General features: G+C 47.8%; 1 protein-coding gene across 2 annotated transcripts in view; it reads left to right on the top strand.

The window, feature by feature from the left end:
* Nucleotides 1-18,991, top strand: part of LOC135895982 (uncharacterized) — a 131,622-nt gene that overhangs the window by 57,997 nt on the left and 54,634 nt on the right. For both annotated transcript variants that reach the window (XM_065424256.2, XM_065424255.2), the window contains 2 exons: nucleotides 8,661-8,715; nucleotides 12,328-12,419. In XM_065424256.2, coding sequence (XP_065280328.2) covers nucleotides 8,661-8,715; nucleotides 12,328-12,419 — 147 coding nt within the window. The remainder of the gene's footprint in view (nucleotides 1-8,660; nucleotides 8,716-12,327; nucleotides 12,420-18,991) is intronic.

The raw sequence follows: 18,991 nt of genomic DNA on the forward strand, positions 1-18,991 counted from the left end.
TTGCTACTGGGTTGTGCTAAACACGTTTATAGCTATCCTTCAATATAAACGCCACGTTTTCGAGCAGCCTATAAATCTAACTTTATTCAGGCAAGGAAAATATTTTTTTTCAGGTTCACCATGTCTGCAACCCATCAAATCTGGGTGCCCAATGTTGTACCACAATTATCTTGTTCAAAAAACACAGCAGATCTATAAATCTCTCTACGTGTATATCAGGCGTGCCGTTCCTTTGATTGCTTCAATATTGTCCTGATGATAGTCCGCCAGATAACTGAAAATAGTCCTTTATCATACAGAAGCTGCTTAGTTTAGCAGATGTGCAGTTGGGAATGGCATTACATTTAGGAACGAAATATGAGATAAGCGTAACATGTTTTCTCAAGAATCTGACTAGAGATTTTTTTCATTTACGACCCTTGAAGAGAGCCGAAGCACGCAGCTACCTTTTTGTTTGATTTTTGTTTAATTAAACTAATTCTGGCGTTTTAGGTCTGTCGATTTGATTACGAGGTAGTGTGTCCAGTTCTCATCACCATGGGTTCTTTAACATGCACCTAAGTAAAAGTACACCAACGTTTTTCTATTTGGTTCCCATCAAATTCCCATCGACCTCGTTCGACCCCGTGAGCTCGAGTTTAGCTGCACATCATATCCACTATGTAGCTGCTAATTATGGTGCTGCTTTCTTTCTTTCGTTACATTTTGTTATGCATGGACTGGACAACAAAAGTCACAGGGCTCTCGGACCAAAGATTAGCATATATAATGGCTACCTAAAACTATTTTCACCGCCCGAGGTCTGAGCGCAGCAGAAGAACACTTAACAATTACTCCGCGTTCTGTTACGCAAGGAAGACGGAAGTATGAATAGAATATTAGAGGTGCACTGCAGTTTCCTTCTCTTTTTCTGTAAGAGTACTTCCCGTGAATTTGAGTACAGGGAGCGGGAAGGGGCTGATACGTTTTATTTGTTTGAAGCGGGAAGCAGGAAGTTTAGGTATACTTCTCCGTATGTGTTTCGCAAGACCTACTAATGGAAAGCCATATGCGCAAAAATACTCATGAGAGATACATGCTGCTTGAAGAGCAAGAAAATATTTGTTCTCCAATATACGTAGCCCCATACTTAAAAAGGCAGGTAGCGGAAAAGATCAAACTTGAATGCCTCATTCGGAAAATATACAAACTTGCCATAGGACTACCGATCAGCACCATCACGGACAAGTTGCTGCAGTTAGGCCTACCCAACACGGTAGACGAGCTCATTGAAGCGCAATGTACTAGAGCAGGCAGACACATCCCAGAGATATTAGACATAGGTTACCACACACACCACAGTGTCAAGGTGGACATCCCGAGGGAGACGAAGGAAAGATTGGTAATACCTCCCATACCAAAGAACATGCACCCAGAACACAATAAGGACAGAAGAGAGAACAGAGCGAAGCAAATACTGAAGAAATTCGGCAGCGACAAGGAAGCAGTGTTCGTAGACGCGGCTCGATACAGTCGCAGACGGCGGCTTACGGCAGCCGTAATCGATGGGGTCAAACGGTGCAAGGCGTGCACGACGATACGCACCACAAGTAACGAGATAGCGGAAGAAGTAGCCTTAGCGCTCGCAGTAGCTCAGACTAACGCAACCGTGATAGTCAGCGACTCTCAGACGGCAATAAGAAACATTGCCAACGGCCGAATCGCCCCGGAGGCACTACGCATTCTTCTTGCAGGAGGCCAAAATTACAAAAAGAAAGATAGACATCACCTGGACACCCGCTCACACCCTCGCGGAGGACGGCAACAACGAGGCGGCACATGACGCGGCTCGAGGGCTTACGGACCAAACCGCAGTCGCAAGTGACGCCCCAACACCCTGCAAACCGGACGGTGCGGTAAATGAGTGGGAATGGGAGGACAGATTGGCAACATATAATGACATTACGAAACATTATAGGTTACAGAGGCGCATATTCCCGCGACCTCACGCAAAAGTGACAAAAAAGCAGTCCGTCGCATGGCGGCAGTTACAAACTAGGACGTATCCGAATCCTGCGCTCTCGCACATCATATGTCCGGATGTATATCCTATGGACTAATGCAAAACATGGGAATCCAGAGCCACTCTGGAGCATAGAGTTTCTAACTACATTACCTAGAGGGAAATCTGGCGCTGCTGCGCTGTGGTATGCATGGGAATGCCGGTATATTGTGGATTCGGATTGGCATCGTTCTCGTAGAGACAGGACACCTTGAAGACGTGCTTGGCAAGTACCGTTCCGTCTGTCACAATGATTCATTTTCTACTAGAACAGCACGTGAAAAGGTGTTTTAGCTTTATTATTACGCGAAAACATGCTTTGTTTAACTATGAGAACGTGTTATTGTGTGTACGACTACATGTTACGTAAAAAGGATCAGCGGGCCGCTAAAGTTGGAGGACAGACGACAAGGTTTGCGCTCGCTTTGCAACAGTTGGTCGTCTGTTCTTGCTTTTCTTCGCTGGTTCATGCATCGTGGATGAGTAAAGATGTAATATGCGTGAATGGAAACATTTTATGAAGGTTTTGCTTTGAGAACGCGTTATTTGCGTAGCCATATCCACGTTTTAGACGAAGCCTCTTACAACACCAGCCAACACGAGCCTCGCAGACACATATACCGTCATTCCCATGACGGCATGGTGCTCCCTTAGGAAACTCCCATAGACGGTGGCGCCAGATTACCCTCTAGGTGTTATAGTGAGAAACTCTATGCTCTGGAGCATATATTATGGGAATGCCGAGGGATAAATAACAATGAAGAAAACGCGGGCTCTAGCAGCAGCCTTCGCACGCGCTGGGAAGCCGCGCTGCTCAGCCCCGCCCTCGAGGATCAACTATAGGCTGTCCAGCGGGCCGAGGATGCCGCCAGGACCCACGAACTCCTGGCCGTCACCTAGGCGGGGCCTTTGGCGCTCCCCACCAACTCGCAGGGCACACAATAAAGTTCTTTCCTCCTCCTCCAATATCAACCGTACAGTAACATAGTAGAATGAAAGCCGACACAGCGGCCGCTACGAGCGCACAATGGTCGACTGGCATTCAAAAATAAAATGAAACAAAGTATAGAAAGACAGGCATCCATTCCTAAGGCATAAATAGATGTAATCTGGTAAGGGTGTTGATAATGCTGAAGGCAACGTTTATCAGGAGGTTTTTTTTTTTCTTAAAGCCGTCTGGACGGGGCATACTGATGAAAATGAGCTTTGAGGCGAGTTCGATACTCCAGATAACTTTTCTGCCACATGATGAGATGTTTTACATTGTGCGTCTGATCTAGTATTGCTTGTGACACATCCCTTCTTGTGGGGCTTATTAAGCGAAAGCTTTAGATGTCTGTTTCAAGGTTGCGTTGTCAGCTACAGAAAATATCATGTGACCGCAGGAAGGCCGGAAGCGAGCCAGACCAAGTGCAGCCGTGTATAAGAAATGATTACTGATTAGCAAAGTAATGATCGATTAGTGATTGGATAAGATTAATTAGGCTGTATTATGGCGGATTAAGGAGCATTTAGTTAAAGCCGATGAAGGTGGATTAGGCTGAATGAAGGTGGAATAAGATGTGAGGGAGCATTATGATGGAGTGAGGTGCATTAAAGTGAATGATGGATTAGGATGGATTAAGGAGGTATAAGAACCATCGAGGATTAGCGTGGATAAAGGTCGAAGAAGGTGGATTAGGGTGGACTAAGGGGGAGTAAGGAGGATTATCTTGGATTAGCATGTATTAAAGGGAATGAAGGAGTATTATGGAGGATTAAGGTCGATGAAGGTGGATTAAGGTACATTTAGGAGGATTAGGGCCGATTAAGGTGGGCGGAGGATTGGTATGGACTAAGCTTTATTACAGTTGGCTTTACAACCTTAATCCTACTCCATCCATTTAATGCAGCCTAATCCTTGTTCATTCACCCTAATCATCTTTATTACAACCTAATCCACCTTAAGCCTCCCTAACGGGTCTTAATACTGCTTAATCAACCCTAATTCACCTTAATCCACCCTAATTAACATAATGCTGCTTCATCCACCTTAATCTTCTTTCATACACCTTAATCCTCATTCATGTACCTTAATTCACCTTAATCTTGCTTAATACAACCTAATCCACCTTAAAGGACCCTAACCCACTCCCACCAATCCTAAGCCGCCTTAATCTACCGGAATCTACCCCAATAGGTCTCAATCCACCTTTATCAACCTTAATTCGCCCTAATCTACCCTAATCGACTTCATTCCTCTTTCCTCCACCTTAATCCTCCCCAATCCTTGTTCATGCACCCTAATGCACCTTAGTCCACACTAATCGGTCTTAATACTCGCCCATCTACCCTAATTTACCTTATTTCATACTAATTCGTCTTAACATACTCTAATGACGCGCAAGCCGTCACGCTTCACCTGTGGTATTATATAAATGGCATAACTATCTTCAGGCCCCTTGCTGCAGTTACATGATGGGCAACAGCACGGCATAGCGCTAGCGCATAGAGCCGAAAACACAGCCTACAACGTTCGCTACGAGGAGCTAAAGCGCCGAGCCACCGAGCTGAGGAGAAAAATGTCGCGGACGAAAAACAAAAAGAGAAGTAAAACGCAAGATCCGTGCTTTTCGAAGGGCAACAGAAGGGAGACCAAACGTCGTGCAGAAAACGGGAGCAAAACTGGTTGCCGTGAGGGGTGGGGGGACGCTAAAAGGGGCGAGGAGGAGGTGAGCAGGTGGCGCGGTGGCGGCCGAGTTCAAAGAATGGCGGTACTTTCAAATTATCAAGGCACTTTAAGCACTCCGAGCTAACAGGGAACACTTAGGCAACGATTCACTACTGCTTTTGAGAGATTTACCTCGAAAATGTCATGTGCGTTGAACGGGAAGGGATTAGGAGCGATAAGAGCGTTGATACCAACAAGGCACTGAGGCAGGGGTGCGTTTTATTCCCCACTATTTCATATGATGAACATTGTAAGGATGCAAAGGGCGCTAGAAGGAAGTAATATCAGGTTTAATCTCTCATGCAAACAGGTGAGTACAACAGTAGAGCAGCAGCTTCCACGTTTGTTTTATGCGGACGACATTTAGTTGCTCGCTAACGAGCGGAGCGGTATGTCGCATCCGGCCAATATATGTGGAGAGTAAGGGGCAAATCAGGTCTTAAATGTAGCCTAAAAATCACGTGTTATGGTATTCAATTAAACAGCGAACAGACAATGGCAATACAGGGCCAGGAAATACTTTGCGTAAAAGAATATAAATACATTGGTATATGAATAAGGCCGCGACCTTATTAACAACAAACAACATCGCAATCTGGACGACAGCTCCGTCACAGCCATGGCGTACATCAATCACTGCTTTGAGCCTGGCCTCTGCCTACTTCATGGAAAGAGACCACGGTAATTTTTATCCCAAAGCCAAACACGCGGTTGACTACTTCTAATCTCAAACCTCTACCACTAACCTCTTATCTAGGTAGAACCCTTGCACACGTCATCCTCAACCGACTCAGCAAATACATGGAAGACAAGAATATTTATCCATCAGAAATGGTAGGTTTTCTAAAATCTCTCCCGTGCAAACCAAGCTGACCAGCTGAACGGTTCCGGTTTGATCTGCTCGCCGAGCAAGTCAGAACTGCTGGTGTTACCACCGAAGTACGTCAGACGTAAGAAGAGCGAAGCGAGGGATTACGAGGCCATCAAGATCATGACGAGGAACGCCGACGTTATCACGGAGGTCGACAAAATCCGGGTGCTCGGCATGATTATAGACAAGCGACGGAGCAACGGCGAGACTATTTCCCGCCTTGCAGCCAAGATTACCAACCCAATACGTCTCATCAGACGGGTTGCCAACCGCAAGGCCGGGATGAAGGAGGAAAGCTTCTTTCGGCATGTGCACTTCTTCGTAATCAGCCACGTCACCTACGTTGCAGCCTTCCACAACTGGATGCAATGTGAAAGAAATAAAATCAACGCCCTGATACGCCGAACTTACGAGGCGGCGCTCGGACTATTCGAGTGTACGAACACCAGCAAGCTCCTGAGCCTGGGGGTACACAATACCCTCGAGGAAATTGCGGAAGCGCAACGGACCGCCCAGCTGGAGCGGCTCTCTATGACCGAAGCCGGCAATACTTGGGCTTCAATACTTCAATACACGGGCTTCACGGCTGGAGCGAAAGTGGTGAGTAGCGACGTTTCTGTCCCGGACGGAACCCGGCGCCGGATTCGGGTGGATCTCATCCCAAGAAACATGAACCCGGAGTATAACAAGGAGAGAAGAGCGGCGAGGGCCAAGGCCCTCATTGACTTTTACGCCAAGGACGAGCACGCAAGTTTCGTGGATGCGGCAGAATACCAGGGAGACTGCGCGGCGTTCGTAGCTACCACCATCGAGGCGTCGTCCGGCGCGACGAGGGCAGCGGCGAGCTTACGGGTCCGCGAGGCGTGTCAGGCGGATGAGGTGGCCATTGCCCTGGCCATTGGCGACCCCGGGTGCCAGACAGTGTTGTGCGATTAGCGAAGTGCAGTGCGGAATTATGCAAATGGCAAAGTGTGTGTTGAGGCTGTGCGCGTTCTGTACTCGGCTTACCTGCAGCGACAGAATCGGTATGTTAGAATCAAGTGGTGCCCGGCGCACGCGGGCAACGATGCGTCCGAGAAGCACGATAACCACAACGAGACGGCACACGCAGTGGCGCGAGCGTTAACCAACCGCGCCACTGCAACCGACCGTCCAACGTGGTGTAGTGCCAAGGACCGCATGACGACGTTAAACGAACTTACACAGTTCCACCGCCTGGCTCGAAGGACTTTCCCACCCCCGCACCCGGGGCTGAGCCGAGCGGAGGCGGTGGTGTTCAGAATATTGCAAACTGGTTCTTTGCCCACCCCAGTGTTAATGACTCATCTATGATATGAGTGAGTGAGTGATGTGAGTGATGTGTGCCGCGTGTGCCAGCGGGAGAGGGCCACCCTGACGCACATCCTATGGGTTTGCACCAAGTTCCCCAATTAGGCTTCGAAAATAACAACGATTCCGCCGCGACTCGCGGCTGCGGCGGAATGCTACGACCACGAAAGCCAAACCTGGGCCGTCCAGCAGGTCTCGGCGGCTCTTGAAAGACAAAGGCCGAGTGAAACCGACGGAACGTTGCCCCTCAGGGCGACCGACCGCGGGAGTAACATGCGCTGGAGTTGAGTAGAGACCGCCCACTGAGATGTCACGGCCCGCGTCACGGCGCCATTTAGTCATGGTGTCGTTCTGCAGGCGACTACATGAAGTTGTCTCTCTCTCTCTCCCGTGCAAGATGTCATGCTTCAAATGAAACATGGCATCATTAAACCCAATAGCAGTCTAGATACGCAAGTAATTCTGAGTCTGGACCATCACAGAGCCTTCAATAAAGTTTCACATTCCGCCGTCCGCCGGGAGCTTAATCTCATTGGGGTTGACGGAAATACATGACTACGTAGGTGCTTTCTTAGCCAACCTTACCGCAATCATACACGTAAGGCTGTTTCACATGGCGCAATTTTCACTGAGCGACACAGCGAATTCCGTCGCTCAGCGATCGCCGCGACGTCGTGGGCTCTCCGCGACTGGATTCCGACAAGTTGCTCGCGCCATCAGATGCGGACATTGTAGCGTCCCGTTGTCGTGTCGGTCGGGCACGCACAACAGTGTGTGTCTGTGTGTGTGCGTTCCCAGGGAGATGGGCACAACGAAGCGAGGGCTGGGCCCTCGAGCTGCAGCGTGACATAAGCCATCACTTCTAGAACAATCCCCGAGGCCCCGGCCGAAAAACGACGCTTCGGGCAACCTACCGCTGGTGAGCCTCAGGTCGAATTTCGTGGCAGCGGAGGTGTTTGTTACGTCTGAACACGACGAAAGGCGTTCATCATACGTTTGTCACGAGGCAGCTCTCACCCATTCATCGGCGCCTACCATGAAGTCAACACAGCGTTTACACCGACTGCTGACGGGTCCCCAAAAGGCTACTCCCACCGCTGCCTGACAACATCAACTTTCCGAAAGCGGCTCAGAGACGACAACGACGACCCGTGCTGTGTTTAGCAAGAGAGCTCAACCAATTTCTTTTATTTATTCAATCATAGTACTACCCTACTCGTGGCCTATCCCCCGTAGTGGGTTTGTGCCATTGATTGAGGCTTCATCATCATCATCATCATCATCAGCTCGGGCTGCTCGCTGCTCCTAGGCTGCTGTTTATCTGCTGCTCCTCGCCTTTAATTAAACGTCGTTACGTTATTATTATTATTATTATTATTATTATTATTATTATTATTATTATTATTATCTATATTTACATAGATGCGTCGATTGAGGTGAAACGCAACACGGCTTCGCTGCTCGTGCTTCTTCGCAGAGTCGAAGGGTTTATGAATTTTTATTGTCTCCAGTGCGCAAACCTTAAAAAGTTACTGCCTCCTAAGAATTTGTGCAATATGCAACAAATCACTTTTATTTCACATTATGTGTTGTGTCATCTGTTCATAACGTATTTTTATCATATGTCCCTTGGTGGGCTCACTTAGGTATAAAAGAGCACATAAACAGTTGTACATCACTAATAACATTATTTGTGTTTTTCGTTTCAGAGTGTTGCAAACGAAAAAGCAGGCCCCTGGATGAATATGAAAACACGAGTAAAAAGTGAGTGCTGGTTTCCAAAATTAAACAAACTTTCCTGATTCTTTGTATGGGCTGTTTCGTCAGCCATGTTCGGGTGACTGGCAAGCTTGAGGTTTATTCCATAGTCAGTACATGGAAATGCGTTGTCAGTAAGTGAGCTGTATTATATGCAGGCCTCACGCTAACAAAAAAACTCTAGAAGCAAGGGGCTGTATATCTGTTTATTTATTTGTTGAATACATTATGCGGGAACGTGGCGCATGCAGGAAAGGCTAAAACTAGCAGAATGATATATGGAAGACAGCTTGTGGACACAATGGTACAACAGTGCGAATACATTTGTCTCAAGCCAAGTGATTGTAGTCACCCACGATGCACTGAAAAACTTAATTGTAGTTATTCGTTCAGCGTTTATTGTGAAGCAGCGAGGCGCGTGGGTGTTTCTGTCCGTGAGCCTACCGTCACTGCTTTGCAAATATCCCAAGCTTGACTGCTTTGCAGACGCTACCTTGTTTTCACATCTTCACCTGCTAGGGGCATGGGACCATGCGTCTAGCTACCGTGGCTATATCTGCAGTACCATCAGGGTTAAAAAAAGGAAGGGGTGAGAGAAATCAACGCGTGGCTAAAAAAATTATATTTTGAGGCTTAGCATCCCGAAGCTGCTGTGAATTAGAAGGGACTCAGTAATGGAGGGCTCCGGATGAGTTCTGGCCGCATGGAGTTATTGAACGCGCATACAAAAAATGACACAAGTGTTTCTGAATTTCCGTCGTAACGTGACAGGCGCTGCCGAAACGCTAAAGCCACCTTGCCACTACGGCCACTGTGATCGAAAGAATGATGAAGCCACTGAACAATGTCGAATAACCATGGATTTTCAGGTCATGTCGAAGCCGACACCGGTTCCATTCCTAGCCTTGCAAGTTGATGGCTGCAATGCAAAATGAATGTCGAATAACCGCGATATTAGCATTGTGTCTTGTGCTTCGTTTGTATGATCAACAACACCGCAATGACCACTTTCTGCTGTCTAGAATGCAAGGAATTCTCCTCTTCTGCGGAAAACAGGCCGCATTCATGCATTAACTACTTTTCGTTATGTTAATATAGAAAAAAGTGCTTTGCCGACTGTAATAAAGGGCACGCGCGGCATTAAGCGGACACGATGCTATTGTACTGAATTGTCACAAGAAATAAGGTGTGCCAGGAAGCGCTTGCAAGCAGGTGAGATACCTGATTATCTAGAAAAATGCATCCTGCAGATTACTTGAATGCGTCTGCCTTCGTTATGTCAAGTGCGCATTATATACATAAGTGTTAAAAGCATACGATTTTCTCCTACCACCTTTAGTATGCTTTAGGGTAATATACACTTCTGTTATACGATCTGAAAACATGCTGTACATTCATGCAGATCTGTTCATGCTTACATAGACACATTACATATTTTTCAAAGGCGAATAATTTTTGTAGAATCCAGGAAAGTGCTCTCGATAGTTTCACTGTGGCTTTTTAACACAGAGTGAGGACATATATACCAAGCTCTGAGAATAAAAAAAATAAAAGACAAGCCGCAACAGGAAATACAATAGCACAAGGGCAGTGTTCGTGCTTACAACTTTAAACATTTGAAATGAGCACAACACGTGACCTTGCACGAACTTCATGCAGTTGTTACCTAAAAAAGTTGGGCCTCTCAGATCGCTATTTTCTCGTTCATTAAAAAATTTTTGTCTATAGCAAAATGATCTAAGATAGCAGATAAGTTCATCAGGAACAAAAGACACATACGTCCTAAACTTCACACTAAGGTCCCGTATGCTACAGATAAGTTATATAATGAGGAAATTAGACAGCTAAGTTCTCGAAGCTCTAATGAAAATAGAGGTAACTATGACTAGCATGAAAAAAGATGAATGAAAGTGCTGCCTAAAAATTAACGTTTTTGAATTGAAGAATTCTTCTCAAAGCCAAGGAACAGAAAATTTCTTTGTCCTGCGAAGCACATGCCGTATACATGTCGCATAGTTTGGGTCTTTACAGAGAGATTCAAGGGAAGTTTCTTTATATATACATTGGAAATGAGAAACAAAACGCCTCTTAAAGTATGTATATCATATTGACATAACTGCTTTGTCATCTCTAATGCATCAGATATCCTTGCTATATGTTCACAATTATTTGTCTTGATAACTCCTGGACCTCTAAGCGATCGTCATACCTGGAAGGAAAACGAAATTCCGCTAAATGTTAGGCAATCAGAAAAACTATATCACCTTGGCCTATGTTTTTCCTAATAGCTATTCAAGGCCAATATAGTATTATTTTGGACGAAAAAGGTCTCAATATTAACCGCAAAATTCTCGGGCTGCGAGATAACGATCCGAGATCTTCTATGTCACTGCCTTCATTGTGAGAACGAGGATGGAATTCAATTCTTTTCGGAACGGGGCAGTCTTCGACTATTTGAAACGACTTCACTTTCGCTCGACACAATAATACATCTTTACTGCGTGCACGTGACATTAAAGTAGCGAGTTTCTTCGATTTTGTGGCATCGCGTGACAGACTAGGAAGCTACCCGTGGCTCCAAACACATTTTCGCCAATTGCTGGAGGCTTATGGTCAGACAGGTGTAGAATCCGAAAAAAGCCCTGTTATTTTGGGTGCCCGAATTGTTAATAATCGGCAAGTACACGTCACCTTGTGATCGCGTGGTCTCGTGGTTTCCGTGGCGGCTCCACACAGGCAGGGGAAGCAAACGTGGCCCCAGCAATGTATGACAAATTGAGGAGGTCTGGCGAAGGATTGCAACAGAAAGAGATTGGCATAACTTAAAGTTATTGGAGCCTTGTTCGCCTTGCGTGAATGAAAGTGAGTTGCTCTCTCGTGTTGTTCCCAAAAGATACCGACAGCGCCTCTGGCATTTTCTACGCTGCCGAAGCCTTATGGCCTTTGAGAAAACTGGATATCGTCGGAGGACTGATTTTATGTTATGTTTATTGGTTAGATTGGCAAGTACAATTAGTTCAGTGAGTTTTCTTGTGCCGGTCGCTCCTTTTGTCACGTTAGATTTTGTCATCCCCTTTTAAAGCTGAACATGCAGAAGGAGGAAATTTGGGAGACCAGGCAAAAACGTTTTATATGCAAAGACGAAAAAAACGGTTGCATATAAAGGTGTTAAAACAGACAAGCATTAAATTACAATTGTTCTACAAATTTTGTTGTCATTGCTGGAAAATATTTGCTGTTTATTTCATTGTTATAGTCGTTCGCACTATAAGAGAAGTAGGCGAAAGTTTACAAACATATTTTTCATCTCCTATCAAACATGATAAACCGGTCTAGACACGCAGGAACCGCCAGGCATTCATATTCATTATCGTTTTTGAGGTGAACTCGCACCAAGCTAAGGCCCTTAGTCCAAACCAAATGGAACGCACTTTTCATTCTACATGGTTCAAAGCACTTACGATTTCGGCTGCTTACCAATAACATCTTAAAACGAAACCCATGGCACACCTGCTGTTTGTCAAATTTAATGAAGACACAATACAGAGACAACAAACGCTCATTTGGGAAGCAACGTAACATGAATATGATTGTCCTAATTTTTTCTTATTTTTCCAGCCTCTGAATATAAATTCAAAATTTGGTCAAGAGAAGACGTTATACTATCAGTACATTTGAGTGAAGAAAGAGAAAATAACTATAAACCGCTGGTAAGTGCATGTTTCGCATTTTTATTTGATGTTTCAGGCATTTCGAAAAATTTGTTGAATGACCTGAGACGTCAATAGCTGAAGAGATGCTTCAAGTTAGTTTTCTTTTCCGTTAGCGCTATACATGCCTGTTTCAAGCATGAATTGCTTTCAACTCCCGTTGTCGGTGACCTTCAAGTGACCTGGAGCCAAAACCCAGACCGTTATCCGAGCAATGAAGCCAGAACATCTGGGTTAGTTGCGAGAACAAAGGGAGATCATCTCGGCAACCAGTCTAAACGCAAGAAAATACTTTCTCTTGGCCCCACTCTATGTAGAGTACCACATTACATATGCTAGTTACTGCATAAACGAGTTAAAAAGAATATTGTTTCCAAATTCTTCCTAACGTTGGCTCACAGTATAACACAAGCTGTAACTTCTAGTGCACTGAAGTTTTCTTTGTTATTTGCAATGGTGACATCCAAATGGAGATACAGGGCACCATACACTTTATTGTCATCTTTTAGCGCTGAGACAGGGTTGCCTGTGCGCTTTTGAACGTCAGCGGTCCGTGAGTTCCGCGGCACGAGTTTTGCGTCGCCTTGAGAGATGCCGCCACGCTGCGGAGGGTCTTTTTCTGGCGTTCTGCTTCTTAGAGCTGGGCGGTGAGCTCAATCTAGTAAATACTTTGCAGGCAATGGACAGTAAGCTGATCGCTCTAAAATTTTTCCCCTCCATGGTGTCCCTTTCTAGTAGATTAAGATTATGTTGGCGTTCTTCCATGATTCCGGTGCGCACTAGGTCATGACGCACACTAGGTCATGACTGGGTGGCCAGTTTTTCTACAACAATCGGCCCACCATGCTTCAACAAACCTGCGGTTACCTGATCCTACCCAGCTTCCTTCCCCCTTTGCATAGCTCCCAAGGCTTTCTTTACTTCTTCCAGCGTTACTTGCGGGATCTCAAATTCTTCTAGACTATTCCCTATTCCATTATCCTCGTGGGTGCCATTGGTACTGCATAAATCGCCATAGAACTCCTGAGCCACTTGAACTATCTCATCCATATTAGTAATGATATTGCCGGCTTTGTCTCTTAACGCGTACATCTGATTTTCGCCTATTCCTAGTTCCTTCTTCACTGCTCTTAGGCTTCCTCCGTTCCTGAGAGCATGTTGAATTCTATTCATATTATACTTCCTCATGTCAGCTGTCTTACGCTGGTTGATTAACTTGGAAAGTTTTGCCTGTTCTATGATAGATTTAGGGTCAGAGTGTTTCATACATTGGCGTTTCTTAATCAGATCTTACGTCTCCTGTGATAGCTTACTGGTATCAAGTCTAACGTAGTTACCACCGACTTCTATTGCACACTCCTTCATGATGCCCATAATATTGCCGTTCATTGCTTCAACACTAAGTTCCCTTTCCTGAGTTAAAGCCGAATATCTGCTCTGCCGCTTCATCGGGAATACCTCTATTTTCCGGATCAAGCTACAGAACAGGTGTTCTGCATCTCAACAATAGACAATATTCACACTATGAATCAGGCGATAGAGAAATGTGCGTAATATAGCCAACCCTTATATATAGCTTTCATCGATTACCAAAAAGTGTTTGATTCAGTCGATACCTCAGCACTTATGCAGGCATTACGGAATCAGAGTGTAGAGCCGTATATAAAAATACTCAAAGAGAGTTTACAACTCTGTCGCAACAACGCGAGCACTCTATGCGCTTCCCCTCACGAACGCCAGAGCCACCAACTGGAACGCCATCGACATGGAGCACCACACCGTAATTCGCCAACTTTACGGGCTTCCTCGCAACTCGCAAGTAGGAGCAACTCTCGCAGAAGCGGGAGACTGGCCGCCCTCACTTCGCACACGGAAGCAAGCGATGAACCACATCGAGCGCCTTCAACGTTCGCTACAGGGACAACGCCTCGTTTGTCGCCTCCACACCCTCGAGGGCTCGGGCATGGGCCAGCATGCCACCGAGTTCTGCACACTCGTCGCGTCGACGCCGCAACTCCTACCTCTGCCGGTATCGCCGCACGCCTCCGCGCTACTCGATGCAAACACCACGGTGCCAGGCGTCAAGTCCAAGCGTCAAACAGCTGTTTGCGCTATGCAGCAGGAAACGGCCGCACTGCTACACGAGCGCCTAGGGGGTCGGCTGCTCGTTTACACCGACGGCTCCGTGGCGAGTGATGGTTCTGGTGCTGCAGCGTGCACGGCGCCAGATATTTGCGCTACACGGCAGTGCCGCCTTCGTGCTGTGTGGTCTTCGGCGGTGGTCGAGCTTGCTGCGATCGACCTAACAGCTGATCTCCTGCTTCAACAGCGCAGTGTTGTTTCTGCCGCGATCCTTTGGGACTCGCGCGCGGCCCTGTGTATGCTGGCGAAGGATTACCGTTGACCTCCGTTGGTGCAGCGCGTCGGCTCAAAGCTCCGCCATCTCGTCAGCCAGGGCTGCGATTTGGCGTTGCAATGGGTTCCAGCGCACATCGGCCTGCAAGGGAACGAAGCCGCGGACGCTCTCGCAAAGCAGGCTCACTCCCTGCGCTTCCCCCTCGCTACCTCGGTCAGCGGCTTCGACGTGGCCAAAGCAACCATTCTGCGAACGCTCCGTGCGCAGCAACCGGGCCAGCGCGTCGCCGCGGGTGCGTCACTTCGACTCCTCCCCCGCGTGGGCTTCTCCCGGGCGGACCGCTCTTTCCTGCTTCGCCTGTGCGTCGGCTGCTACAGGACGGCTCCTAGAACACACAGGCTGCAGGGAATTGGCGACTCCGCGTGCAGCAACTGCGCCGATTTGGAGACGCTCGACCACTTGCTACTTCGCTGCCCTGCCTTCGATGTGGAGCGCACGGACTTGTGTACAGTCTATCGGCGACTGGGACTGACTTACGATACGGCGAACGCGCTGCTATTCCCTGCAGCCCACTCGTCCATCGTGAAGCACGCTCTTTCGGCACTGCTGGACTACTGCAATGCGACGCACTTGAGAGCGCGGCTCTGAGCTCCGCACTCACATTTTTTTTCCCCTTGCCACGTTCGTCCTGTCTTTCTCTCCTTCATCTTTTTCTTCCCATTCCCCCTTCCCCGTGCAGTGCTGTTGAGGTGTCCTCCTGTGAGAGACAGTTACGGCACTGCACTCATCTCTTCCGTTTCCTTTCCTAAAATCACTTCACACACACACACAAAAATACTCAAAGATATCTATAGAGGCTCCACAGCCATCCTAGTCCTCCATAAAAAAAGCAACAAAATCCCAATAAAGATGGGCGTCAGGCAGGGAGATACGATCTGTCCCATTCTGTTCACAGCGATTTTACTGGAGGTATTCAGAGACCTGCATTGGGAAGAATTAGGGATAAAAGTTAATGGAGAATACCTTAGTGACTTGCGATTGGCTGATGATATTGCCTTCCTTAGTAACTCAGGGGACCAATTGCAATGCATGCTCACTGACCTGTATAGGCAAAGCAGAAGGGTGGGTCTAAATATTAATTTGCAGAAAACTAATGTAATGTTTACCCGTCTTGGAAGAGAACAGCAGTTTACGATAGGTAGCGAGGGACTGGAAGTGATAGGGGAATACATCCCCTTAGGGCAGGTAGTCACCGCGGATCCGGATCATGAGACTGAAACAATCAGAAAAATAAGAATGGGCTTGGGTGCATTTGGCAAGCAATTTCAGATCATGAACAGCATGTTGCGATTATTCTTCAAAAGAAAAGTGTATAACAGCTGTGTCTTACCAGTACTCACCTACGGGGCAGAAACCTGGAGGCTTACGAAAAGGGTTCTACCTAAATTGAGCATGACGCTACGAGCTATGGAAAGAAGAATGATGGGTGTAACGTTCAGGGATAAGAAAAGCGCAGATTGCGTGAGGCAACAAACCCGAGTTAATGATATCTTAGTAGAAATCAAGGAAAAGAAATGGGTATGGACAGACATGTAATGAGTAGGGAAGGTAACCGATGGTCATTAAGGGTTACAGACTGGATTTCAAGAGAAGGGAAGTGTAGCAGGGGGTGCCAGAAAGTGAAGTGGCCGAATGACATTAAAATGTTTCCAGGGACAGCGTGGCCACGATTAGCACATGACGGGGGCAGTTTGAGAAGTATGCTAGAGGCCTTTTCCATGCAGTGCGCGTAACCAGGATGATGATGATGATGATGATGATGATGATGATGATGATGATGGCAGTTACGTCTTGGCATCGGATCACGGCTGCGTCGCATGGCGTGGTACGTGGCCGCTGCGTCGCGTGGCTGGTACATGGCGTCTTCAGGTGGTCTTTCGTCAGCGTATTCTTTGCTTCCAGACTTCGTCGGGACAGCGGCGTGTCATTTTTATGTCGTCAAGGTAGTCTCTTCGTCGTCTTCGTTTGCGGCGGTGGATCTTCATCAGTTCAACGAACAGCAACCGCACCTCCATCGGTTGGTGCTTTTAGTTTTCCCAATATGGGCCCACAGACCGGCACCGGGCTGGGCCAGTGTATGGACGGCGCTGCGGCGACACGTAGCGGCCTGGTGAAGGAGAACGGAACGGTCATAGAGGGCTTCACTGGGTGGCGGCGAGGTAGTTGGCGATATCGCGAGGTCGTTCGCCGAGCACTGGTCGCGGCGCGTTAACGGCGAACCTTCGCAGTGTCACCTCCCGGTATGGTAATCGGCAGCAGACGTGACCAGCTTGCTCACAGTGGCAACATAGCGGGCGGTGGTCAGGAGCGCGCCAGACGTCTGTTTTCCTTGCAATGCTGTGCGGAGCGATGGTATGGCGTGCTTACGGTGACGGTGGTGGACGACGGAACTGTGGCGTCACTGGCCCGGCCACGGGCCCGCAGCAAGAACGTAACAGCGGGCTACAGCGGCGTATGCCATCGTTTGCGACTGAGTCTTCGGCAATTCAGGGGCTACTCCAAGTGAAAGTTGGAGCTCCTCGCGTACGACGTCGGCATTCGAAGCCACTTTTGTCTGCGACGAAAGGAACAGCTTTTGAAGCTCCTCCAGCACAACCGCTCTGATAGTCTCGCGCATGTCATCGGTGGCCACTGAATGAACTCCGGCGTGGTTTGCTGACTTCGTGCGGTGGTCGAATTGCCGCTTCTGCATTCCCAGTGTCTTCTTAGTGCTGGTGGCCTCCCGAAGAAACTCGTCGACGGCCTTCAGTGCGCTTCGGATTAATCCGGCGCAAAAGTTCTTCCTTTACACCACGCATAAGCTGGCGGACTTTCTTCTGCTCCGGCAATTCTGGGTTGGCGTGGCAGAACAGATGGCTAATTTCTTTCGTAAATATACCAACGTTCTCATTAGGTAGCTACACGCGGTTGTCTAGTAGAGCTTGGACTCGCTCTTTTCACACAACGCTTGTAAATGTCTGCTGGAAGCCGCTGTGAAACAGCTCCCACGTCGTTAAGGTGGTTTCTCGATTCTCGAACGACGTCCTGGCGGCATCTTCCAATGCGAAAAATACATGGTGTAGCTTGTCGTCGCTGTTCCCGTTGTTGAACGTAGTGACCCTCTCGTACGTCTCAAGCCAGCTTTCCGTATCTTCGAATGTTGAATCCCGGAAGGTCGGAGGCTCCCTGGGCTGCTGTAACACGATGGAGGACGCGGGGGCTCCTATTGGGGATGACTTGGCGACGATCTTCCTGCTCGTCTCAGGTAAAAATCCGTACTCTGGGCCTCTCCCTGTTCTTGCCATTTTCGTGAGAGTCATTTCATCAAGGATGAGCAAGAAGATGTTCCCACGACCACCTGAACAAGGTCAGTCGTCTACTTCATCACTCATTTTTGGACGACGTGCCTTTGGAAGCTCGGACCAGCTCGATTCCAGGGAGAGCTCAACGCCAGAAGCCATGGACTCTGACAGCGAGTACACCGTAGTCATGGGCCGCCGTATGAAGAACATGCGCCGTATGTCGACTGAGGTGACTTCATCGCATCAGAGTGAGCAAGAATCCTTCATGGCTTCTTACGTGCCGCTATCGACGTCACACAGCATGAACTCCCTCAGCAGGCAGTTTCTACCCGAATATTTTGAAAGTGTGGCCCCGGGCAAATCAACGAGATCAGGATCAACGCTCGCAAGAACATCCTGACAATAGATGTGACAAATTGCGCAATACTCGAGAAGTTAAAGACCATTCCACAGTTAAGCGCAATCCCCGTCCGCTCATTTATTACTTACGGGAAGGAGACAACTGGAGTGATTTCCCATACGGAGCTTGAAGTCAAGCATGCGGACCTGAAGAGTCTCTTGAGGTCATCGGTACGCATTCTTGAGATTCGCCGCTTGGGGCACTCCCGATTCATCAAGTTAATATTTGCTTCTTCGGCATTAGCAGCGTCTGCCAAAGTGGGCTACGTGATACACCGAGTACGACCATTCGTTCCGAGGCCTATTCAGTGCCGGAAATGTCATAAGGTGGGACACGTGAGCGCTGTTTGTCGAAGCAAAGCCACCTCTTCGCGTTACGGCATAGAGCATGACACCATCGACTGTGAGACGTCCTCATTTACATGTCCCAACTGTACTAGCTCTCATGAAGCGACTGCAAAGGAATGCCCGAAGAT

This window comes from Dermacentor albipictus, chromosome 4 (assembly GCF_038994185.2).
Source record: "Dermacentor albipictus isolate Rhodes 1998 colony chromosome 4, USDA_Dalb.pri_finalv2, whole genome shotgun sequence".
Classification (NCBI taxonomy): domain Eukaryota; kingdom Metazoa; phylum Arthropoda; class Arachnida; order Ixodida; family Ixodidae; genus Dermacentor; species Dermacentor albipictus.